General features: G+C 44.3%; 1 protein-coding gene across 1 annotated transcript; it reads left to right on the plus strand.

Moving 5' to 3' along the window:
• Positions 1-1712: 1712 nt before the first annotated feature.
• On the plus strand, positions 1713-21827 carry LOC115469459 (superoxide dismutase [Cu-Zn]-like). Its single transcript, XM_030202129.1, has 5 exons — positions 1713-1928; positions 7848-7938; positions 11711-11780; positions 15193-15310; positions 21498-21827. The coding sequence occupies exons 1-5, from the start codon at positions 1758-1760 to the stop codon at positions 21606-21608; spliced, it is 561 nt and encodes a 186-aa protein (XP_030057989.1). The 5' UTR covers positions 1713-1757; the 3' UTR covers positions 21609-21827.
• Positions 21828-27008: the final 5181 nt, after the last annotated feature.

Genomic DNA, 27008 nt, shown 5'->3' on the forward strand with positions numbered 1-27008 from the left:
GTCGTGCCACTTGCTTTTGGTCTGGGGAGCATGCTGCCCAATTTCAGCTTTGGTTTCGGCTGAAACTATGCAGCGAGTTTCAGCCGCAAATTCGGTTTGGGTCAAAATCAAATTTATATCTTACACACTAGCAGCTGCTTCTCCAGCTATTAATAAGAAAAATGGTACAGCCATTTTTTGTAAGTCTTCTCTCCCACTTCAAATTATTTCCCAAAATACCGGCAATGAGGGAAGATGGGTAATTCCTGTGTTAAATAACTAACATGAAGAACATTATTTTGGGTTACGTAATAGGTGGAGAATAGGCAGGGAGTGCCTTGCAGTTAATGCATATGTTAACTCAGTTAACAGTGCACAAGTGTATCTCACTGCATCTGCATTATCTGTCATTTCAAAGGCCACTAAGGTGGCATATTGGATTACAAGGGAATAGGCAGATAAAAAAAAAAAAAAGGTTGGGGAAGGGTGAGTGGGAGATTGTACGACAAAAGGACTAGGTGGAGAAGCAGATCTTCCTTTCAACTGTGTTATTGATTTTAAACTTAGATCGACACAAAATGGAGTTACTCTAACAATAACATTAAGAAGCTTCAAACAGCTCAAAACACAGCAGCCAGACTCATATTTGGGAAAACGAAATACGAAAGCGCCAAACCCCTAAGAGAAAAACTGCACTGGCTCCCACTAAAAGAACAAATTGCGTTCAAGGTTTGCACCATGGCCCACAAAATCATTTACGGAGAAGCCCCGAACTATAGGTCAGACCTCATAGACTTGCCCAAGAGAAACGCAAAGAGATCATCACGCACATACCTCAATCTCCACTATCCTAGCTGCAAAGGGCTGAAATATAAATCCACATACGCGACCAGCTTCTCATACATCAGCACGCAGCTATGGAACGCACTACCGAAGGTCATAAAAACAACGCAAGACCTAACCATCTTCCGAAGACTAATGAAAACAGAGCTCTTCAAGAAGGCATACCATAAACATCCATCTTAAATAATAAATAATAACACTACACACAAACCATACAAAACCGAACTTTTATCACGACAGACACCACCACCCTAAACCTTATGCAAAACAAGATCTCTCTACAGTCGATGACCTAATGTAGATTATAATGCAATGTAGCCCCCTGAAAATTTCAGGCAATACCATATTTATTCTTCTCTACCATATATGTACGCACATGGTGTATATATATATACCATATATATACCATTGCGTGTGACATGCATGCTGAGGTCAAAAGGCCTACACATAGAAAGGCATAATGTAGCATGATTAACTCTCATAAGTGTTTCCTAGTTATGGAAGATAAAGGCAGGATACGCACCCAGAGAACTAACGAGTAACGCTACTGCTACCTTATAATTCTAACACGCTTTCAAAGTTCAAGCAAACAGCCCACTAGATGGCGCCTGCCTCCAGAAGTGCCTAGCGTTCCAGGGCGGAAACTAGGACCGACCAATCATAGAGCGCGCCTTATGAAAGGCGCCCCGCCCCGCAGTTCCTTAGGTAGCATAGCAAATCTCCTTGGAAATGAGTTGTGGTACAGGGGGCGGTGCAAGTATTTTTTTTTTCCCGTCAAAAGAACTTTCAATAGGACAGAACAAGGAGGTGGGACAGAAGGTGTGGCCGCTGCGTTTCTGACCAGCGGGCGGCTGATTGGCTGGAAGGAGGGCTTTTAAAGCATGCTGCAGTGGCGGCTATTTTCTTGTGCCTGTCAGTGGTAGGAGCTGGTAAAGATGGCAGGGAAGGCTGTGTGCGTGTTGGATGGGTCTAAAATGGTACATGGCCAGAGCTCCCATCATGTGCAAGGCGGCCAGAGCTCCCATGAGCATGGCGAGCATGGTGGCCATGGCGAGCATGGTGGCCATGGCTCCCATGTGCATGGCACTGTGTACTTTGAAGAACAGGTAAGTTAACAGTAGTTTCTGCTACTTCTCCGTCTCTGCAGTATTTTTTTGTCTATAATCTCTGTGCTGCCTCCCTGTTGTCTGCGGCAGTTAATATTTTAGATACGACTGCATGTAATGTTTTCAGTTATGCTTTCTGTCCTTTGCAGTTACATCCTTCTTGCCTGTATCCCACAAGATAGCTGTACCTGTAGCACTTAAAATCTACAGTGTACACTGGTATAACTATGTCCTTATTAACAGTAAGTTACCGCCCCCCCCCCTTCTTCTACCTCCTGCCAGAGTAGTACTTGTAGTTGGTGAAGTTATTATACCTGTGTTCAGCTAATGTATTCTAGTGATGCAGGTGTAAGGATTAAATCACTTCCTTAAAGAATAGTTCGTTTTAGTTTGCATCAATACCTCTACCTGGTTGCTTGCTTTGTAGTTGATTTTGGTTTATTACTGGTGCGTGCGTCAACAGTGCAATGCGTGTTTAGCATTGTGTCTTTTCGTGAGGTAGGCTTGGTTACAAAAAGTCGTTTTGGATGGAATTCTTATGTCGGTTTATTCGCCCATTTCAATAATAAGGGAACAACTGCCGCTAATACATACTAGCGAGCTCGGAGTTCTAGTCTGCTGAAACGTGATCTGGCTGCACAGTAGTGCTGCATCTTCGAACAGCAACTATGTCAAGGAAACTGTACTTTCTTGACTTTACTTTCTTCTGGGGGTACTGTCTCTTTATGTGACCTAGAAAAGAAGAAATGTATTTTCAGTTTGCTCTACAGATCAAGAGTAAAAATCGCAGAGGTACTTATACACTTATTTTTATTTATTTATTCATACCTGGTATCCCACAATTATTCAAAAATGAGTTTCGGTTCAATTTGACTTACGTTTAACAGTTATTAGATTGCATTGATTCAATTACATTTAGAAGGTTGTATGATGCTGTGTTTTTACAGTGGTTGGCAAGATAGCTATTACTGCGTATGGAACAGCCATTGGACAATGTACTAAGATCTAGACCAAACAGTAAAGCTTAAGTGTAAATAGAACACTGAGGCCAGTCGAAAGAATTATATTATGGCTCGTGCTGCATAAAGTTGATGGGGGGGGGGGGGGGGGGGGGGAAAGATTTCCAGGGCTGGTTATTTGGCGTGAAACCTTCTTCCCTGAAGGTTAATTACAGGGATTTCTGGTAAATTGTGGCGAGTGTATTCTGTGTGCAGGAGCTCTCCAAAGATATTGCACCAGAAAACCTTAAGTACACTAATGAGTGTATTTTGTGTGTGTTCTTGCTAGTTGCCAACTGCCATTAGTGTGAGAAAAGTGCCGAAAGAGTTCTCAAACTTCTGCATTGCATGACTCAAGGTTGCATAAGAGACTTTGCAGTGTAGAAGCAGGAACTGTATGTACTTTGAGGCAACTGTACGAGGTGGGGGGGGGGGGGGGGGGAGATTTCCAGGGCTGGTTATTTGGCGTGAAACCTTCTTCCCTGAAGGTTAATTACAGGGATTTCTGGTAAATTGTGGCGAGTGTATTCTGTGTGCAGGAGCTCTCCAAAGATATTGCACCAGAAAACCTTAAATACACTAATGAGTGTATTTTGTGTGTGTTCTTGCTAGTTGCCAACTGCCATTAGTGTGAGAAAAGTGCCGAAAGAGTTCTCAAACTTCTGCATTGCATGACTCAAGGTTGCATAAGAGACTTTGCAGTGTAGAAGCAGGAACTGTATGTACTTTGAGGCAACTGTACGAAATCCCAAGCACCAATATGCAATTGAAGAGCTTTTCCAAAACTCTGTCCATTTTTTGTCAGTTTTGAGCTATGCAATTTTATTTATTTATTGCATTTGTATCCCACATTTTCCCACCTATTTGCAGGCTCAATGTGGCTTACAGAGTTTTGTTATGACATAGTCATTCCAGGACATCAGATACAATGGCAATGTCCAAAGATTAAGTAGGAAGCGAGAAGGAAGGTGTTAGGTAGGTTAGTATAGAAGGTGGGCTTGTATAACTGGGTGGTTGGTGAGGTAATTTTGTAAGGCTAAGGGTTCTCTTTGTAGGCCTTGTTGAAGAGATGTGTCTTCAGAGATTTGCAAAAGTTAGTTATTTCGTCAATGGTTTTCAGGGCTATAGGTAATGCATTCCACACTCATAGTAACATAGTAGATGACGGCAGAAAAAGACCTGCCCGGTCCATCCAGTCTGCCCATGTAAGAGAAGGTAGTGGCATGTGTCAGCTTGTATTTTAGTCCTTTACAGCTGGGGAAGTGCAGATTGAGAAATTTGCGGGATGATCTTATGGCGTTTCTGGGTGGCAGGTCCACGAGGTTTAGCATGTAGATTGGGGCGTCTGCATGAATGATTTTGTGTACAATCATGCAGATCTTGAACGCAATGCGTTCATTGACCGGGAGCCAGTGAAGTTTCTCTCTTAGGGGTTTTGCACTTTCATATTTAGTTTTTCCAAATATGAGTTTGGCGGCAGTATTCTGGGCTGTCTGGAGTTTCCTGATAGTTTGTTCCTTGCAGCCAGCGTACAGTGCTTTGCAGTAGTCCAGATGACTTATTACCATTGATTGTACCAGGGTGCGGAAGATGTATCTCGGGAAGAAAGGTTTAACTCTTTTGAGTTTCCACATGGAGTGGAACATCTTTTTCGTCATATTCTTCACGTGAGCATCGAGTATGAGGTTTCGATCAATGATAACTCCAAGAATTTTCAGATTATGTGAGACGGGGAGAGAGCAGTATGGTGTGGTTATGGTGGAGTAATTGTTTGTGTTATGTTGTGAGGTGAGTACAAGACATTGTGTTTTTTTCTGTATTGAGTTTTAGCTGGAATGTATCCGCCCAGGAGTGTATGATTTGGAGGCTTCGGTTGATCTCGTTGGTGATTTCGTTTAGATCATGTTTGAACGGGATGTAAATTGTGACATCATCAAGGCAAGGTTCATTTACTATATATCTTATTCCTGTGTCAACTCACTAAGTCCATGAATTACAGTAAATTTCATTTATAAAGGCAAGATTCATCGTGTATCTCAAAACTGACAAAAACAAAAGGACAGTGACTTTTGGAAAGGTGCTATTTGATTTCTAGGCCCAGTGGTGACCTGGCACCTGGATTTGTTGAGCAGTGTGTTAATCTACCTTATTACTCCGTCCTAGCCAGAATAGATGCAACAGACATTGGTTACTCTGTGGTGCAGGCTTTTTTTTTTTTTTTTGTAGGAAGGGCATTTGCCAGGTACTATTACAGAACATTGAAGATGCTAATTTGCAACCAATACTATGCACCTGTCGCTTTTTTAATTTTTCTGTAAGGGAGGTGGTTTCATGACAGGGTGCTTAAATGAAATGTCGAACACCTATTTTATAATGGCAGCATATGGCTATTCAAAAACAACTCCTACAGTAACCCCAATAGTGCAGATGGCTACACCTGCTTGAAGGTATGGATGTGCTTTGCAACTGGAGTCCAGGCCTGATAATTTAACAGGCAGGTAAACATTCACCACCCAAGAATGTGAAACAGGGAATGGGTCTCCCTTTGGAATTTGCTGAGCACTTCAGTGTGACCCAAAGTGAGTGTTAGAGATAGGAGTTTGGACTGAATAGAATAAACCAAGGGCTACTCAATGTTGGTCATTGAGGTAACATAGTAACATAGTAGATGACGGCAGAAAAAGACCTGCACGGTCCATCCAGTCTGCCCAACAAGACAACTCATGTGTGCTACTTTTTGTGTATACCGTACTTTGATTTGTACCTATGCTCTTCAGGGCACAGACCGTATAAGTCTGCCCAGCACTATCCCCGCCTCCCAACCACCAGCCCCACCTCCCAACCACCGGCTCTGGCACAGACCGTATAAGTCTGCCCAGCACTATCCCCGCCTCCCACCACCAGCTCTGGCACAGACCGTATAAGTCTGCCCAGCACTATCCCTGTCTCCCACCACTGGCTCTGGCACAGACCGTATAAGTCTGCCCCGCACTATCCCCGCCTCCCAACCTCCAGCCTCGCCTCCCACTACCAGCTCTGCTATCCAATCTTGGTTAAGCTCCTGAGGATCCATTCCTTCTGAACAGGATTCCTTTATGTTTATCCCACGCATGTTTGAATTCCGTTACCGTTTTCATCTCCACCACCTCCCGCGGGAGGGCATTCCAAGCATCCACCACTAGGTCTGTAACCTAGTTGGGTTATCAGGATTTCCCCTATAAATATGTATTACACTTAAAGTAACCACTATCCACTCTTAAAATACTATTCAGAAAAAGCTTTATTAAACACTGCTAAAGTGCTCCAATACAAAATACCAATCTCTTTATAAAACCCAATACTCTCCCCACTGTTCTCCCATACCATTCAAGTTGCATTCAAACACAATCTCTCACAACACACGCTCATGATAATTTTTACTCCAGCATATTGATATTAGCAGCAAAACAATATCCAACAGCTCAATCTAGAATCAGTCATCAGATCTTCAACACTTGAGCTGATGTTGTTCACATGTTGATCCATAGCGATAACTCTTACAGAACGAGATTCATTCAATGTCCAGAACTGTGCTCAGCTTGACCAACTGAGTTCTGGACATTGAATGGTATGTGAGAAGAGTGGGGAGAGTATTGGGTTTTATAAAGGGATTGGTAATTTGTACTGGAGCACTTTAGCAGTGTTTAATAAAGCTTTTTCTGAATAGTATTTTAAGAGTGGATAGTGGTTACTTTAAGTGTAGTATTATTTGTGTGTAACCAGATTGCAATTAGGCTACTCATCTGTGTTAGGATCAATAAATATGAGATCTATTTGCATGCACAGCCTCCAGTCTATGCAAATACATCATGCATATTCATTGTGGAAATCCTGAAAACCCAACTAGGTTGTGGACCTCAATAACCAACATTAAGCACCACTGGGGTATCCTAGCATGGTGCCTCTTGATGTGGTACTGCTTTTTTGAGAAATGTGTCTTTGGCCCTGCAGAAGAGGTGGCCTATTCTGATTGTGTCAATCTTAAAAAATATATATATATCAAGGGTTACTACCACTGCTTTCTCAATTTGTGATATTTCACCAATCATTAATGGGTGTCTAGGCAATTTACAAAATAAAATATAAAAATGAGGAAGAGGTGGAAGGTCACAAGGAGGCCTAGGTTACATGCTGAAATAGTGGAGAAGCAGGGACGGTTCCATCCCACCCTTTGCCAGAGGCAGCGTATCCTATCATAGTGAGGATACTGGCTAAAACATTGTTTATGGTTCAAAACGTTTTTTTTATTGATGAGCAGCAGAGCAACAAAACTGACCTCTTTGATACATCCATATTCATCATCCTTCCCTTTATACACTTCAGTAATTCTTATCTACTGTATCATCAATATTTTATATTTTCTCCCTCCTACCCCCGCCTCCCTTAACTAAAACATTGTTTAAATGTGTCTTTTTTTTTTTTTTAATATTACCGCTAGAGTCGAAATTACAGAAGAATGAAGACAGTTCTCAAATTTGCCTGAGCACCAGTGTGGTGTGCGTGTTTGTATTGATTCAGAACTGGGAAAAACAGGCAATGATAGTTTTCTCAAACCTTTTAGTCTGGTGGCTGCAGTGTTATGTAGCAAAAACAAGCTTGAGATCCAGATCATTAGTGTTCAGCCCCTGGGAGATGAAAAGGGGGCGGGTGTTCAGCCTCCCCAGCCATTGCTAAATGGAGAGACCATGATGTTAAACATCCATTTCCACTGGCTTCCAAAGGGAGCCATTGTCTGTTTCTAAGCTTCAGGACCCCTGCTGCAGTGACTGGGCTACAGGAGGGAGATGAACAAGACTGGTCTGCCTCACGCTTTGGGGCTACTTAGATTCTGCTGTATTTTTAAAGTATAGTAACATATATATTTTGCTGTTTTCATTTACAGGGTCAGTCAGTAAATATCCATGGCCGAATTGAAGGATTGACTCCAGGAGAGCATGGCTTTCATATCCACGCTTTTGGTGACGCAACTAACGGTAGAGAACTTTTCTATTTACTTTTGAGCATAGGAGTTGCCCAATCTCAAATTACATTGGTACAGTAATGTCACTATTTTATGCACCATTAAAAGTGTGAAATGGCTATCGTGACTGGAAATGCTAAAATGCAAGCCTTGTACAGGAAGTTAAGTGGATGTAGAGTAGCTTGGATCAATGCTTTGTGTCCTTTTTATAAAATGCTGAAAATAGCGGATCGTACAGTGTTTTTTTTTTTTGTTTTTTTTTGGGGGGGGGGTTCTTTTAAAGATGATGGATGGCCTCCACTGATATTTGCACTTTGAATATTAAGTAATGTTATAAGAAATTAAGTAATGTTATAAGAAATTCAGACATGGATGGTGTCAATTAAAATTTAATCTAAAATTATGCTTTTGATGTGCTGAAAGTGTAATTAGTGGAACAACCATTAGAGAACAATAGAACCCTATAACTATGGACAAAGGTTTCAAAGGCCGCTAAACTGGCATATTAGATTGCATGGGAATAGGAAGCTGAAAAAAGGGCTGGGGAGAGGGTGAAAGTGGGAGATGTAAGATAAAACTAGGTGGAGAAGCAGAGAAGGGAGGAGATGGAAGAAAGGGAAAGCAGATCCTTTCAACTGTGACACTGATCTTAAACTTGGATTGACACAAGCAAAAGGAGAAAAACTGGGCTCAACCCAAAGAGAAAATGCTCAGTCAAAGCTAGAAAAATTATAAAACTTTGCACATTATAGGAGGAAATGCACTTGTTCGTTTTTTTTTTGTTTTTTTTTCCGGTATAGTGCTGTTCATGCTTCTATACCACAAAATCTGGGAACCAGTTCCTTTCAGTGTACACCAAACAAATCAAAGTATACAAAAATATAATAACAATCCAGACTCCCCTGTCCCCGCCTTCACCCTATTACCCTCAAGTAACCTGCCAAAGCAAGACAAATGTTTACTACTACTACTTAACATTTCTAAAGCGCTACTAGGGTTACGCAGCGCTGTACAATTTACATAGAGGGACAGTCCCTGCTCAAAGAGCTTACAATCTAGAAGACAAGTGAACGGTCAGTCCGATTGGGGCAGTCAAATTGGGGCAGTCTGGATTTACTGAACAGTAAGAGTTAGGTGCCGAACGCAGCAATGAAGAGGTGGGTTTTAAGCAAAGACTTGAAGATGGGCAGGGAGGGGGCTTGGCGTATGGGCTCAGGAAGGTTGTTCCAAGCATAGGGTGAGGCGAGGCAGAATGAGCGGAGCCTGGAGTTGGCGGTGGTGGAGAAGGGTACTGAGAGGAGGGATTTGTCCTGTGAACGGAGGTTTCGGGCGGGAACGTAAGGGGAGATGAGGGTAGAAAGGTAGTGAGGGGCGGCAGACTGAGTGCATTTGTAGGTAAGAAGGAGAAGCTTGAATTGAATGCGGTATCTGATTGGAAGCCAGTGAAGTGATCTGAGGAGAGGGGTGGCATGAGTATATCGGTTCTAGCGGAATATAAGACGTGCGGCAGAGTTCTGAACAGATTGAAGGGAGGGATAGATGGCTAAGTGGGAGGCCGGTGAGGAGTAAGTTGCAGTAGTCAAGGCGAGAGGTAATGAGAGCGTGGACGAGAGTTCGGGTGGTGTGTTCAGAGAGGAAAAGGCGAATTTTGCTGTTAAAGAGGAAGAAGCGACAGGTCTTGGCTATCTGCTGGATATGCGCAGAGAAGGAGAGGGAGGAGTCAAAGATGATTCCGAGGTTGCGGGCAGATGAGACGGGGAGGATGAGGGTGTTATCAACTGAGATAGAAAGTTTACATTTTTTGTAGATCTAAAGTCAGTTTCCACAAACTCAATTTGAAGATCTTTAGGGCTGAGGAAGTCTTGGCCAAGAAAACTTATCAGTGTCTTGCTAATATGTCCTTAACGCCAGGAATAGCCAACAAATGGGCAGGCATCATAGCAAATACTCCCTTATAAATAACACTTGCATCCTAACCTTATGTCAGCAACAGAACCATATGGCACTTTAACCTTGAGCATTGTGTGCAGGTCTGATTGTTGTATCTAATATAGTGGAATTAGAGAAGCTTCAAAGAAGGCAACCAAACTGATTAGGGGGATGGAACTCCTTTTGTATGAGGAAAGGCAAATAGTTTAGGGCTCCTCAGCTTAGAGGAGGGCAGGACAGCTGAGGGCAGGAGGATCCTGAGTGCTATAGAGTGGGTAAACATGAATTACCTTATCCTAGTAGACTAGGGAATGTTCAGTGAACCTAAAGAGTAGCCACACTGAGTCACTCAGTCAGACCAATGGTCCATCTAGCCCAGTATCCTGTTTCCAGCCAAGCCAGGTCAAGTACCTGGCAGAAACCCAAATCATGGCAACATTCCATGCTACATTCCCAGGGCAAACAGTTGCTTCCCCATGTCTGTCTCAATAGCAGACTATGGCCTTTTCCTCCGGGAACTTATCCAAACCTTTTTAAACCCAGACACGCTAACCGCTGTTACCACATCCTCCGGCAAAGAGTTCCAGAGCTTAGCTATTCGTTGAGTGAAAAAATATTTCCTCCTATTGTTTTAAAAGTATTTCCGTGTAACTTCCTTGAGTGTCCCCTAGTCTTTGTACTTTTGGAATGAGTAAAAAATCAATTTACTTCTACTCGTTCTACACCACTCAGGATTTTGTAGACCTCCATCATATCTCCCCCGCATCCATCTTTTTTTGTTTTTCTTTTTTCTTTTTTTCTAAGCTGAAGAGCCCTAACCTCTTTAGCCTTTCCTCATACGAGAGGAGTTCCATCCCCTTTATCATTTTGGTCACTCTTCTTTTAACCTTTTCTAATTTGGCTATATCTTTTTTGAGATAAGGTGACCAGAGCTGAACACAATACTCTGTGGTCACACCATGCAGCAATACAGAAGCATTATAGTATTTTTCATCTTATTCACCATCCCTTTCCTAATTCCCAGCATCCTGTTTGCTTTTTTGGCCGCCACACACTGGACAGAAGATTCAGCATATTATCTACATTGACACCTAGATCGTTATCTTGAGTGAAGTTACATAGTAATAATTTTAAAATTAATAGGAGGAAACTTGTTTTTTTTTTTCACTCAAATAGTTAAGCTCTGGAACTTGATGCTAGAGGATGTGGTAACAGTGGTTAGTGTATCTAGAGGAAAAGTCCATAGTCTGGGGAAAACCACTGCTTACCCTGGGATAAGTAGCATGGAATCTTGCTACTATTTGGGATTCTGACAGGTACTTGTGACATGGATTAGCCACTGCTGGAAGCAGGATACTGGACTAGATGCTCTGACCCAGTATGGCTGTTATGTTTTGTTAATACAGCCACACAATTCTGAACTAGTTGCAGCCACTGGTGGAACTTGGGTAGCCTTGACAGCACTGAAATAGTCCAACTGCAGTAGGATCCAAGCACAGGTTACTGCCACCAAATCTTCCTGAGTATGTGGGGTTTTATAGATAATTTTAAAAGCAAGGGAAATGTCAGACTTGCCCCCCTTACTGTCAGCCCAGATACCTGTTCAGAAACACCACTGGCCTTTTGGCAGCCCTATCCCATCCTGACTGACAACTTATACAAACTGCTGTTCTGTGAGAACAGTCACTGCTCCATGCAACACCACCCTCCACTAATGCAAGCACAATTTTATAAAAGCAGGCGGGGGAGTGGGAGGTTTGAATATCTGCCTAAGGTGCGGAAAAGGCTAGTCTTACCTTTGGCTCTGATTTTGTGCTGAAACATAATTTATATGTGTGGCATTTTCTCCTTTGCAGGATGCATGAGTGCTGGCCCTCACTTTAATCCTGAAAAGAAGAATCATGGTGGCCGAACTGATAAGGAGAGGTGAGTTTTATGATATGCATGGGTTTTGAGACTTGGGTATGTTGCTAGTGGCTAGTAGATCGTTCAACCTTGAATCTAGTTGGGTGTGACAGACTGCTGTCAAGGATGTTTTAAGGATACCCTTCAGACAGCTAGTCAGCCTCCATGACAGCAGAGTCTCACCAGGCTTACTGTATGGCTGCTGTTCTGGAGACAGATGCTTTTATTCCTGGCTTTAAAGTAATACTAGTTAATGCTAACTGGTAACTGAATTTAAGATTCCCTTCTGTGCTTTAATTCTCACAAAAAATGTACCTTTAGGATTTCTTTTTTCAAAGATCGACATAATTGTTCCACCTAGTTCTGCCACTTACACTGTACACATTTAAGGTAATTATCACAATTATGCATGGAAACAACTGAGAGGTTCTCAAACGTAGAGGATGTGATGAGCATAACGGATGCAAACTTTGTAAGCACATATGCTCTGTTCTTAGGACACTTTGAGAACAATATTTTAGAATTTATTTGGATTTTGGTCACACCTTTTTAAGTAGTAGCTCAAGGTGAGTTACATTCTGGTACACTGGGTGTTTCCCTGTCCCTGGAGGGCTCACAATCTAATTTTGTACATAAGTATTGCCATACTGGGACAGACCGAAGGTTCATCAAGCCCAGCATCCTATTTCCAACAGTGGCCAAACCAAGTCACAAGTACCTGGTAAGATCCCAAAACAGTACCACACATTTTATGCTGCTTACCTAGAGAAAGATGGATGCTGTGCTCCTTTTGTCCAGAATTAAGTTCTGACTCGAATGTGTGTGTGATTTCACCTTAGTAATGTACTTGCACCTCAGTTTGGAAATATTGCTTGTGAAGACAAGTTTAAGATGTTGCAACTAGAAAATATTTGCTGCTATTTATATAACCAGCAAACCCTCTGGAAAACAGAAAGAAACCATGAATAAATGTTAAGTGTGTGTAAAGTTAAGACTTTTATATTGTTGGTAGGGATAAAAATAGTGATGGAATTCAACAAGGCACGGGATAAACAAGATGAAATCTAAGAAAAAAATAAATGGCCTTTACATTTCAAACCTGCATGCAGCAGCAGGTACAACTCTAGCCACGTTACCTCGTTATCTTGTTGGGCAGACTGGATGGACCGTGCAGGTCTTTTTCTGCCATCATCTACTATGTTACTGGGCAGACGAAGACCAGAATGCTCCATCTAATCTACCAACATTTACTATGGGATCCTTTTATTAAGCTGCGGTAAAAAGTGGCTTGCAGTAGTGTGGGCGCAGGTTTTGGGCACGCGCAGAAATATTTTTCAGTGCACGTACCAAAAATGCCTTTTAAAAACTTGTTTTCCGTAAATGGACATGCGCCAAAATCAAAATTGCCGCGCATCCATTTTGGGTGTCTGACCTTGCCGTCAGCCATAAACCTAGCGGTAAAGAATCTGCACGGTAACGACCTACGTGCATCAGATGCCACTTGACGCTGTCTGAAAATTTAAAAATATATATTTTTCAGACACGCGTAGCGGACGTGCGCCAAAAATGAAATTACCACAAGAGGCACGCGGTAGTCAGGCAGTCAAGCATTGGGCATGTGTAGACACTTACGCGACTTAGTAAAAGGGGCCCTATGTTTCTGTGTTAAGATGTCATGCTTCACATCTGCCTTCCATTTAGGTAAAAATGTACAAAAGACCAGCATACCTTTCTGATTAAAAAAAACAAAACAAAACGACAATCTGTCACCCACCATGCGCTCTAGTTTGATAAAAGCCATCAATTAGCATGATCCTAAGATGTGAAGCCAGCATGAGCTTGACATTTCTTCTAACTGAAAACTCTGTGAGGATGAGGGGAAGGAGGGAAGTTGTTTAATATTGTTCTTCTCGCTGTTGACTGCATTTCTATAAAATAAAATAGTCACCACTTACACATGCTCCATACTACAAATATTGTTGCTGTGATATGACAAGAATGATCTTGGTACAGCCCTTTTGTAGAAGTTCTAGCTTTTGAAAAAGTAAAGCTACGTATGATTAAATATATATTGGGTTCACACTTCATTATGTTATAATGTTGCCACTAATTACATAATTTTAATTTTTTTTAATGACATAAGATAAGTGCAGCTGTTTTCTTAGCAAGGTGCCTCAATTTGTGTGGAGATTTGATTTATAAAGAAACTAGGAAAAAATGCCCGTTTCTGAGCGGAATGAAACGGGCGCTAGCAAGGGGCTCCCTCCCTCCGTCCCTCGAAGCTACTTGCCTTGTTCGCCCTCCCTCCGTCCCTCGAAGCTACTTGCCTTGTTCGCTGTGGGCCGTTTCGGCCCTCGAGTGTCAATAGCTCCGCCCTCGACGTCATGACGTTTTGACGCGTCATGACGTTTTGACGCGAGGGCGGTGCAGACACTCCAGGGCACACCGGATATCTCGGGCGCCTCAACTTCCGTGGAGGCTTCAGAACGTTGGGGTTGCCTTTTATATATATAGATAAGTCAAAGGTGAAGGCAGAGAAAAATAACTTCATAAGAGATTTTATTCTTTAAGAGGCTTCCCGGTAGTGGATGAGTACTACAAACTCAGGCAAGAGACAGTAGTATTTGGTGTGTACCTCTGAGACAAAGGCACAATGAATGGTATAATAAGAGACAATGTATTATGCTTGTATAGTTGAATTGGCTTTTGAGACAGCAACAAGTGACTGATTACCTGTGACCAGTGGCGATCCTAGCCGGCATGACACCCGGGGCGAATCGCCGATGCGCCCCCCCCCCCGGCAAAATGACACCCCCCCGGGTGCACGCCGCTGGGGGGGGAGGGTGCTGCGGCGCGCGCCTGTCAGCTGAGTTCGCTGACTTCACTAACTTCGCTGCAGCTCCCTCTGCCCCGGCTGGAACAGGAAGTAACCTGTTCCGGGGCAGAGGGAGCTGCAGCGAAGTTAGCGAAGTCAGCGAACTCAGCTGACAGGCGCGTGCCGCGGCACCCCCCCAGCGGCGTGCACCCGGGGTGGACCGCCCCCACCGCCCCCCCCTTGGTACGCCACATCTTAGGTTCAGATTTATTGAGATGTGTAGAGGGGCATTTTCGATAAAATGTCTAAGTCCAAAATCAAGTGACGAGCATAAGACATTTTTCAGATTTGTAAATTAGCTCTTTTTGGTTCGAAATCACTTTTTTTTTTTCTAGACATTCTGTGCTCAGTGCATTTTTCTTTTCCTTTCAGGACCATTTTGGGGGGAGAAAAACGCCCAAAAACCAAGGCAATGGAGGATTAAGTGACTTAATAATGTTTAGGACTCGCTACTGAGATTTGATCAGCTAGCTTACTGATTGCTATTTTGAATTTTTGTATCTAATGGGATAACTTCTGGCCCTTTTGGTTCTAATGCTGCTTTATGTATTACTGCAGGCATGTTGGTGATCTCGGTAATGTAACCGCTAATGAAAGTGGAGTTGCAGAATTTAAGTTTTCAGATTGTGTGATTTCCCTGAAAGGGGCCCATGCCATTATTGGGCGCATGCTGATGGTAAGTACTCACCCTGCTGTGTATAAACTAGCCATTGTTCATGTATGACCTCAGTAGACATATTAACAGTAGCTTCTGAAGCAGGCTCAGGCTAACATGAACCCTGAGACATGTTTGTAGATTAAAAAGCCACAAAAAAAGGGAGAAAAGCCAATGCTTCCATAACAGTCAAGCAGAGTGGAAGACTCAAAAGTTCCAAGATAACCAAGAAATACCAGAAGTTCAATTGCTTCAAAAGCCTATAAAGGTTTATTCTCCAATATTACAATGCAAGATGTGTTGACAATTCTGACAAACAGGCCATAGGCGCCCGGTATAAGAGGTTTGGAGAGGCTAAGCCTCCCCCCTGCTGCAGCAGGATGGATCAGCTGTGGAGTCCAGCTGCTCTGAGGGGTTTAAATTGTTGATTTACCTCCATCCTCACAGCAGGAGCTGCAGTGAAAGCCCTCTAGCCTTGTAGAAATTGGTTTATGGTTTGTTTACCTTACTGCTGGGAAAGCAGGGGGGGTTGGCTGGAGGTGTCCTGGGTTGCCAGGGAGATATTTAATGAGGATGACTTCCTGACCTGCACTGAGGACAGATAGCAGCAGAATCGGATACGGGTAGCATGATCAGAAAAAGTCACCAGACAACAAAGGTAGAAAAGATCATTTTATTTTCATTATAGTGTTTGGAATATGTCCACTTTGAGAATCAGGTGCTCAACATTAAAAGTTTATATTTATTTACTTATTTATGGCATTTTATCCCACATTAAACATGAATTAGGGTGTAGGGTGTTTTGTGGCTCTACATGAGAATTGTGGTGATATGATCCCTTGTTTCATATTGTTGACGGTCTGCATTTTCCATATGGGTGGTATATTGGTGTATTAGGTTCTGCCCAGTGTAATATTTATGGTACAGTAAGGTTGAGTGTGTTTTTGCACAAAGTTGTGCATAGTGTTTTGCAGTTGAGCGATTGTGGTTAGAATGTGCTTTGAGCAACCACTTTATTCTTTGACATATGATACATATCTAAATTTAATAAAAGGTATTAATTGTGACTTTTATTTATTTTTTTCTGCGTGTTATCAGACAATTATGGATTTAAGCTCCACCCCTGGTCCCACCCCCTAACCCCGCCCCCTTTAGCCTCCCCAAACAATTGGGCCACCGACCGCCTATAACACAGGCTTTGTTTTGGCTGCACAGCCTTCCTCAGGGGTCCTGTCAGCAATGTAATTTAAATAGGAGAATAGCCTTCAAAACTAAACTGTTAAGAGAATAGCGCTTTTGAGTCATAGTCACTAGCAAATACCGTGTCCCAGAACCTCAGGAGTAGCGTTTCAGACTGTAGCATTCATAGGACTTAAAACGCTAATCATCTGAAGTTCTGGGCTGCTGTTTTTGCTAAGTGACAGCAACTCGGAGTGCTATTCCCTTGCTGAGCATTTTAACAGTTATTTAGTGTTGAAATCTGTTCTCCTGTCCAAGTTACGTTGCTGACAGGACCCCTGAGGAAAGCGCCACAGCCAAAACACGGCCCATGTTGAGTCAGAATTGACTGGGTAAATGTAACATAAGGGCATGAACTAGAGAAGTAAAATTCCTTGATGAAATAAAGGACTGCTTTTATGAAGCAGCTGGTACAGGAGCCAACTAGAGGAAGAAAAATTCTAGACCTAGTCCTTAATGGAGGGCATGATCTGGTGCAGGAGATAATGGTGCTGGGGCCACTTGATAAAAGTGATCATAATATGATCAGATTTATCAGCTTTGGAGTAAATACATGTAGGAAATTCCACTATCCATGATGTATTGTAAGCCACATTGAGCCTGCAAAGAGGTGGGATAATGTGGGATACAAATGCAACAAATAAATTAAATAAATAATACATTAGCATTTAACTTTCAAAAAGGAGACTATGATAAAATGAGAAGAACAATGAAGAAAAATCTTAGAGGAGCAGCTGTGAAGGTAAAAAATTTGCATCGGGAGTGGATGCTGTTCAAAAATACCATCCTGGAAGGCCAAGCCAAATATATTCCATGTTTTAAAGGAGGAAGGAAGACCAAACAGCCGGTGTGGTTAAAAAAACAATGAGGAGCAGGAAGCTATTAGAACTAAAAATATCCTTCAGAAAATGGAAGAAGGATCCAACTGAAAATATTAAGAAACAGCATAAAGAATGGCAAGTCAAATGCAAAGTGCTGATAAGGAAGGCAGAAGGACTTTGAAAAAAAGATTGCGTTGGAGGCAAAATCACAGGGCGTCTTTTACTAAGGTGCGCTCAAATTTTTTAGCGCGCGCTAAAATTGTGGGCATGCTAAATGTTAGTGACACCCATAGGAATACATTGCATCTCTAACGTTTAGCGTGCGCACAATTTTAGTGTGCGCAAAAATGTGAGCGCACCTTAGTAAAAGACCCTCACAATTTTTTTTTTTTAGGTATATTAAAAGCAAGAAGCTGACAAAAGAATTGGTTGGACTGCTAAATGACTGAGGGGTAAAAAGGGCAGTCAGAGAAAACAGTCATAGTGGAGAGATTAAATGAATTCTTTGCTTCGGTCTTCACCGAGGAAAATTTGGAAGAGATACTGGTGCTAGAAAATATATATTCAAAGCTGATGAGTTAGAAACCAGATGAAATCTCTATTCATGCAGATTACACACAAATCAATCATTGCTTTTCTGAGCAGGTTTCTATTCTCTTGCCATTAAGGGATCCTCTGTTTAGCCTCGTTCTTTTGGATTATGCATGTTTGGCAATAAAAAGTAAAGTATGAGGAGATGGTACTGTCAGAATCTGAGTGGTGAGATGGATGCATTGGAGAATGTTGCTGGGATCAGTTTTAGGTAGAGGGAAATTAGGAGAAGTTGGTGGTTGGATCCATGCCTGCAGTGGTGTACCAAAGAGGTGGGGGCGGTCTGCCCCGGGTGCATGCTGCTGGGGGGGGGGGGGGTGCTGCGTGCCGGTCAGTGTCGTTGGTTTCCATGCTCCCTCTGTCCCGGAACAGGAAGTAACCTGTTCCGGGGCAGAGGGAGCATGGAAACCAACAACGCTGACCGGCGCGCGGCACCCCCCCCCCCAGTGGCGAGCACCCGGGGGGGTTCTTTCGCCGGGGTGGGGGGATGTCCCGCTGTATGGGGGGGGGGGGCGCTGCACCGGGGGGGGAGGGCGCATCGGCGATCCGCCCCAGTTGTCAGCGCCCCTCGGAACGCCACTGCATGCCTGGTATGTTGACTTACTCGTGCCCCTGAGATCAGTAAACAAGGTCTTTATCAAAATTATTTAAAACAGGTTTTACTACAACTATGAAGATGAAGGGGAGATGGTGACTGTTTGTCAAATAGTAGAAGCAGTAATAGCACAGCAATTTAAGAACCATTTATAGAAATTTCTCATGTTCCTATCTGGCTTTGTATCAACACATAGTACAGCATGAATTGCCGTGTCCAGTGGTTCTCATCCTTTTTTCCTGTTATAACCAGGGGCGTAGCCACGGGTGGGCCTAGGCCCACCCAGTTTGGGTTCAGGCCCACCCAGCAGTGGAGGCAGCGGAGCGGAGGGAGCAGGCTGAGCTCCGTTCCTGCATCTGCCTCCCTCTCCCAGATGCTGCCTACCGCCGCCATGATCGCAGGATCTACCCCCCTCCATCTCAGCACTCATCAGCAGCAGCGCCGGTAGCGAATCATACACGCTGCCTTCTTCTAACCCGGAAGCATCTTCTCTGCCGCGTCCAGCCCCAGCAGAAACAGGAAGTTCTGATAATGGGGGCGGAACGCGGCAGAGAAGACGCTTCCGGGTTAGAAGAAGGCAGCGTGTATGATTCGCTACCGGCGCTGCTGCTGAGTGCTGAGACGGAGGGGGGTAGATCCTGCGATCCTGGCGGCGGTAGGCAGCGTCTGGGAGAGGGAGGCAGATGCAGGAGCTCAGCTTGCTCCCACTGTAAATTTTTTGGGGGAGAAGAGGGCGGGCAGGTGGAATTGAATGGGAGGGAAGGATGGAGCCCGGAGGGAATTGCAGGGGAGAGAGGAGAATCGCTGATGACTGGAGGGAGGGGACAGGGGAGAAAATAGAATTGCTGGGTATGGATGGATAGAAGGGGGCAGGGGCAAGAACAGAAATGCTGGGTATGGATGGATAGAAGGGGGCAGGGGCAAGAATAGAAATGCTGGGTATGAATGGATAGGGGCAGGGCAGAGATGAGAATTGTTGGGTATGGATGGATGGAGGGGAGAGGAGAGTTGCTGGACATGGATGGATGGATGGACGGAAGGGCAGGGGGAGGAGGGTTGCTGGACATGGATGGATGGATGGATGGAAGGGCAGGGGGAGGAGGGTTGCTGGACATGGATGGATGGATGGACGGAACGGCAGGGGAGAGGAGGGTTGCTGGCATGGATGGATGGAGGGAAGGGCAGGGGAGAGGAGGGTTGCTGGACATGGATGGAGGAGAGGGAAGGGAGCGAGAAGAAATGCTGGACATGGATGGAGGGGATGGAAGAGTGAGGAAGGTGAATAGATGAGATGAGGGAAAAGGAAGAGAGGAGAAAAACTGCACATAGATGAAGAAAATAGAAGCTGGATCCACTGGACAGTCGTCTGCAGAGGACCCAGCTTTTACTTACGGATGTAGGGCAAGAAATGAAGAAGAAAGGCGGAAAGTAAAGAAATAAATGGAAAGGAAGCCCTGGAAACGGAGTTAAGAGGACAGATAGCAGCAGAATCGGATACTGGGCCAGCATGATCAGAAAAACAGTCACCAGACAACAAAGGTAGAAAAAAAATCACTTTATTTTCATTTTAGTGTTTGGAATATGTCCACTTTGAGAATCAGGTGCTAAACATTAAAAGTTTATATTTATTTACTTATTTATGGCATTTTATCCCACAATAAACATGAATTAGATTGGAACCTGGGATCATTTAATTTTTTTTTCCTGGAGAGAGAGTAATGCATTGCCTTCCCACCCCCCCCCCCCCCCCCACAGGCTCTCTCCCCAGCTATAGCCAGCTCTGCAATTTTGAGGGGAGGTGGACGGGGGGGGGGGGGGGGGGGTGCAGAGGTGGACCGGGGAGAGAGCCTGTTGTTAAACATTTACCAGCACAACACTGTCTAGTGCCCACCCATCCAACCTGTTGGCCCACCCAAAAATTGACTTCTGGCTATGCCACTGGTCAGAACACACCTGATGGACAATGCTCACATATACTTTATACATGACCATCACAAACCCGGATAAATAAAGGGGTTAAAGGATGTTTTTGGTCCAAATACATTTGGTTGACATTTACTTTATTAAAGCTTGCAAACCTTTATGGTGTGTAGACACTTTGTAAGGAAGAACATGCAAAGTTGTCAGCCTGGCTGCTTATCTTCAGCTTCAGCATGGGTAACAAAATATAGGATACCCCAGGAGTAGTGTTAAGTCCTAAGACTGTAATAGTCGTAGGAATTAAATGCTACTCATCTGAAGTTCTGGACTGCTGTTTTTGCTAAATGACAGCGACTCAAAGTGCTATTCATTTGCTGAGCATTTAAACAGTTATTTAGTTTTGAAGTCCATTCTCCTGTTTAAATTACATTGCTGACAGGACCCCTGAGGAAAGCTCCTCAGCCAAAACATGGTCCGTGTTGGGTCAGAATTGTCAACACATCCTGTATTGTAATATTGGAGCATAAACTTTTTATAGGCTTTTGAAGCAATTTAACTTCTGGTATTTCTTGGTTACCTTGGACCTCTTCTTGAGGAGTCTTCCACTCTTTGTTTACATGTTTGTAGGTTAACATGGAAAATCCAGTTGTAGTCTCTGCACTTGATACCCTCAGTTGCTCATTGCATGCATGTTCAGTTCACAAGATGTGGACTTGCTTTCACTACATTAGTTTTCCTGAGCAACTTAAAGCGTTACTGTCAGGGTCACTGCCATATCAGGCAGAAGAACTAGCAGTGTGGTAGATGGGATGTAGGTGCAGTGTGGTGGAATATAACTGAAGCAATTGGCCTCCTAGCTAACTTGGGTAGCATCTCAAAATTCATTGGGGTTTCTAGACCACACAACACACTATCCCTCTTCACAAACTGATCATCCTAACTTGTTTAACTAAATTGGATGAAGCTTTTTTGTGCTGCTTAATCGGTACAGTCAAGATGTATTTAATGTACTATATTGTAACTTTGATTTTCTTTTCCAAAGATCCATGCAAACCGTGATGACCTGGGCAAAGGTGGAAATGCTGAGAGTCTGGTGTCTGGAAATTCTGGAGCCCACTTGGCATGTGGTATTATTGGGATAGCATCGTCCTGAATGTCTAGCTTCTCTCACATGCTGTACTGAAGCATTCTACAGTAAACCTATTTTTCTGTTCGGAAGTGCAGCACAGCTGAGGCTTTCTCAAGCAGAAAGGCCCCTGCTGTAGTCTGTTCCAATACCTAATTGTTACCTTTTCTGTTTAATGTCAAGTGTTATACCACTTTGTATGGCTGTCAAAAAGGTCCTTCTGCATAAACTTTCTTTCAATAACGACTGCTGGTTCCTTTTTGGCCCGTGGATTGTTTGTGGGGAAATACTTGACCATTCTGTTATGCTGTACCAGATCCCTCACTTTGCTAGCCTGTCTCTTTAGGTCAGATTGAACATTTCTGGTTCAATGCAGAGGCCTCCAGCTTGAAGAGTAATCTGGTTAATAAAGACTTCTTAATTAAAAAAAACAACAAAAAAAGAGGCCCAGTTTGTGTACAGAATGCATACCGCAACATCATCTGTGCTTTGGATTTCCTTCTCCTGTGTGTCAATGTTTTTGTATACTGCTAACTATAAATTTGAGGGCTGAAAAAAATAAGCTAGGCACAAACCAAAATTAAGAGGCTGAAAGGTCTATTTAATACCAGCCAATAATCAGTTGCTGGAGGTTAGAATCCTTTAAAAACCTTTATTTAAAGCACGGCCTGGGGCTTGTTTTAATTTAGATCTGGATCTATGACATGCCATTGAATTTCCAGGTATGACTTAACTTCTGTATCGTGTGGGTCCTGCCAGAATATCAACCTACTACCTGCATAAGGAGATATCGGAGCTTCCGCTCCACCTCCCCCTGGGCCTACCTGACCATCCCTTCCTGCCCCGCCTACCTTCAGCAGCATACTTTTTATACTAGATGGCATAGACATTATCTCAAGTCAATAACAGGCTAATTTTCAAAAGAGATAGACGTCCAAAAAGTGACATAAGTCAGCATTTGGACGTTTATCTCACAAACGTCCAAATCAGTATTATGAAAACCTCTTTTTGGACGTCTTTCTCCGAAGTCCGTCAGAGGGACGTCCAGATTTCAGGGGGCGTGTTTGAGGCGGGACTTGGGCGTTCCTAAAACATGGATGTCTTTCAGCAATAATGGAACAAAACAAAGATGTCCAAGACTAAAACTTAAGATGTTTTGAGCTAGACCTGTTTTTATAATGAATAGCTGCAGTGGGAATTAAACCCACTTCCCCAGGATCAAAGTCAGCTGCACTAACCACTAGGCTACTCCTCTACTCCACTCAAGAGGTGCCCCAAATGACCAGATGACCACTGGAGGGACTCAGGGATCACCTCCCCTTACTCCCCCCAAATCACAAAACATTTTTTCCAAACAACACTTTCAAAAGGAAAAGATAGACTTTGTTTTTTTTGTAGAAAAATGACCTTTCATGTTCTGATTTTGGACGTTTTACAAAAAAACATCCAAATTCAGACTTTGATGTGATATCCAAAAAATGCCCCTTGTGCATTTGACTTGCCCAAAGTCACAAGGAGCAGCAGTGGGCATTAAACCCATGTTGCCAGGATCAAAGCCCGCTGCACTAACCATTAAGCCACTCCTCCTCTGTTTTGGACGTTTTGCATTTGAACATCTTTCGTTCGAAAATGGACCAAAACAAAGGACGTCCAAATCAGTATTTTTGAACACAAAAGATAGACGTCCATCTTTTTCGAAAATGATCTGCTCCCCACCTCTGAATCTGGACATCTTTGTAAAACGTCCAAATTCTGATTTAGACGTTTCTTTTGAAAATGCCCCTCTAAGTGGGGAGAGGGAGGTTGAGAGAAGAAACCACTGTTCCTCTACCATAAGTCACAAGAGGTTGTACTTGATTTGGTATGGAGAACATGTTCATGTGTGCCTACATGGAACCATTAAATCATCCTGGTCAGGGTTTTCATGTCCCCTACATCAACTGCAAAATTTGGTAGAGAGGGCACAACACAGGCCAGTTGCAGAAGGAGAGGTCCTGACCTAACCACTACCTAGGTGACCTTTCCCTTGGGTAAGTAAGCTAAAATCCTCCTCCTGCTTTTGGACTGTAATACAAGTTTTTGGGCACGGTTTCTATGCCTGTCTCATAGCTCCCCCCCCCCCCCCCCCCCCCCCCCCCCCCCCCCCCCCCCCCCCCCCCCCCCCCCCCCCCCCCCCCCCCCCCCCCCCCCCCCCCCCCCCCCCCCCCCACACACACACACCTACCTAAAACTGTAAAATTTAGAAGCATCTGCATGATAAATAGTGGTATTTACCTGTGTAAATGATTGCAGAAGCTGCTGCTGGCAGGTGGAGAGCCATAACCTGCAATGATTTCAAAAATCTACACATGTATTCTTCAGCCTAGAAAAGGCATAACTACTGCCAGGAAAATTTCCCTCTTGTGTTTAATGGCTCAAAGGCAAACACTACTCCTTAGTACAGCTAGATGTAGGCAATGCTGGAAGAGACTCCCTGCTTGGCTCTTCAAGCTGGAGGCCTCTACATTGAATCGGGAACTTTAGTGCCTTGGTCCAGGGCCGCCGAGAGACTAGGCCGGGCCCGCCTCCGCCCCCCCTCGCTGCAGTCCGCGGTCTCACCTGCCTACCTCCACGGCTCCGGGCCCCCTTCACTCAAAGCGGCAGTCGCAGATTGCGTCTCTTCTGGCCTTCCCTCCCTGTGTCCTGCCCTCGTCTGATGTAACTTCCGGTTTCCGCGAGGGCGCGACACTGGGAGGGAAGGCCAGAAGAGAGGCGATCTGCGACTGCCGCTTTGAATGAAGGGAGCCCAGAGCTGTGGAGGCAGGCAGGTGAGACCAGGGACTGCAGCGCTGGCGGCCTGACCACGGCACCAGCCCCCCCTCCCCCCTCTCGGCGGCCCTGCCTTGGTCTTTACAACCAGGCCCTGGCTGGCAACAGCTCAGATTTTCAGGATATACCTTGCAAATATGTATGGGATTTGCATAAGGTAGAGGTAAGCATGTACATCTGTGTACACAGGTATGGGGGTTATCATGAAAACGTGACCTGTTGATTTTGAAGTGAAGACCACCACCTTAATATCATTCAGATGTCATTCCTCTGCTACTTATGCTGCAACGAAGTTTCCCCTCCCTTATATAAAGCCTACATGCTTTTACTTGAGTAGAGCATGCTCAGTCTGTGACTTCGTCGCAAGTATAGATGCCTATACCATCACTTTGAATATGGCTCATTCTTAAAATTAAAGCAGCAAGTAAAAGACTATTAGGAAAAATTTTCTTAGCCTACTTAGGAGACCTCTTACTAAAGCTTAGCATGCACTATTGAAATTAACACATGCTAAGCTTTAGTAAAAAGGCTCCTAATTTTTTGTTTCATTCTTAGACACAGTGGTGCTCCTTGGTCAGCTGCCACCCAGGGCGGTTCACCACTGCACACCCCCTCCCCCGGGTGCAGCACGACCCCCCCTCCCCAGGTGCATTCTTCTTACCTGTTGGGGTGCTGGGAGCAGCTGCACGGCTGTCGGCTCCGCCAGCTCCCTCTGCCCCGGAACAGGAAGTAACAGCAGAGGGAGTAGGGAACCGGCAGAGCCAACAGCCGCTCGGCTGCACTCTACACCCCTCCTGCAACGTGCACCTGGGGCGGATCACCCCCATCACCTCACCCTCAGTATGCCACTGCTTTGATATTATCATGTAAAATTGATTTTTCAAAATAGTTTTTCATAGCTATTACCCCAAGCTAGGCTATCTCTGAACTACATGGTGTCATGTAAACGTTTTACACCCTTGTACCTTTGTCACATTCTCTTATCTAAAGTTCACCCAACACACTGAGGCCCTTTTACTAAGGCACGCTAACAAATTAATGTGTGTTAACTGCCATGCAGCCCACCCTTCAACACAGGCTATATCCATTAGCACTCCTGAGTAAATGGATCCCCCTCCGTCCTAAAGTAGATGTTTCTCATCTACACAATGTACTCTGCACTTTCAACATGCCAGAACAATTATAAAGAAAAAGAAATGAAAGTGTCTTGGTTCTATGTCCACATACTAAACTTCAAGTTGCTCCATTTCAAATAATTGCCTTACGAAGGCCCTTCATCCATTACATAGAGCTCACTTGTGTTCAATCATAGTAGCCAGGTTGATTCAAATACTTGTCAACTAAGGATCAAACTGTTGTTGTATGATGTGAATCTGAGCAAAGAATGAGACCAGGGGTGTAGCCAGACACCCAATTTTGGGTGGGCCTGGGCCCAAGATGGGTGGGCAGAAGAATCTCGCCCCCGTCCCACAGGTGATTTGGTCTGTCCTTCTCTCGCCTGAATGCCACATGGTCTCTCAAACATCCCCCTCTCCTGTATACCTTTTAAATAGCAGATTTTCACCAGCAGCGAGCAGCAACTAATACACACTGCTCATGTTGGCCCCACACCCTTCCCTCTCATGCAACTTCCTGTTTCAACCTCGGCAGAAATACATCAGAGGGAAGGCTATTGGGCCGGTGCGAGCGCCCACCCTTGGCTACGCCACTGAATGAGACAAACAGAGCTCCAGGATAAAGATATACCCAGGCTAGATTTACATAACTGCAGTCTTCATGTAAATCTAGCCTGGGTATATTTGCATTAGGGATAGCTTGAAAACCTATCTGCAGCCCTCAAAGACTAGGAGTGAGTACGCCTGCAGTAGATCTTCACCCCCTCAGTCAACTTCACAAAGCATTAACTATTCAGCCAAGAAGAATGGGTAAAAACTGCATCACTCCACTGAGGGGCCCTTTGACTAAGCTACAGTAAAAGGGGCCCTGTGCTAATGGCCCTTTATACCGCAGCAGATAAAAAGGCCAAAAAAAGAAGTTGCCATGCAGTAAGATTGCACTTACTGCATGGCCATGTTGAGGGCGGGGGGAGAAGCACTTACCACCACTAGCTATTGAGGTGGTGGTAACCCTGCCCGATTACCGCTAGGTAACTGCTGTGGTAAAAAAAATAAGGACCTATTTCCCCTAGTGCCAGAAATGGTGTGCTCTGGGGGTGGAATTACTACTGATGCCCATATTGGGCTAGCAGTAGTTCTGGCTTACTGCTGCTTAGTAAAGGGGTCCCTGCATGAAGGCAGTAGGCACTTGTTGTCACGGAACGTGTATCACCCACCTGGAGTGACCTGCTGCCACTTAGAGGGTCTGCCCTCAGCACTGCTCAGGTCTGCCTGCACCTGCCACTTGTGCTATACACGAGCACCCTCCTCCTGCCGACTGGGTCCCAACTGCCTCTGGGTGACTCCCACTCTCAAATGATTTCTAGGACAATGGGGCTACACTCCAAGGGTCCCACAGTTCCTTGAAAGCACCTCCCAGACCCCAAAACACAAACCAGGATTCTTAGGCAGGCCAAGGCAACAGAGCCAATAACTAATAGGTTTATTGTCATAGTGAACCATA

Source organism: Microcaecilia unicolor, chromosome 4, assembly GCF_901765095.1.
Source record: "Microcaecilia unicolor chromosome 4, aMicUni1.1, whole genome shotgun sequence".
Taxonomy (NCBI): domain Eukaryota; kingdom Metazoa; phylum Chordata; class Amphibia; order Gymnophiona; family Siphonopidae; genus Microcaecilia; species Microcaecilia unicolor.

What these genes read in the sequence shown, in the direction of transcription:
- LOC115469459 (XM_030202129.1), top strand. Translation starts at nt 1,758, where the DNA reads ATGGCAGGGAAGGCTGTGTGCGTGTTGGATGGGTCTAAAATGGTACAT. An exon ending in TTTTGGTGACGCAACTAACG is followed by an intron (nt 7,939 to 11,710) that starts GTAGAGAACTTT and finishes TCTCCTTTGCAG; the next exon opens with GATGCATGAGTGCTGGCCCT. An exon ending in TTATTGGGCGCATGCTGATG is followed by an intron (nt 15,311 to 21,497) that starts GTAAGTACTCAC and finishes TCTTTTCCAAAG; the next exon opens with ATCCATGCAAACCGTGATGA.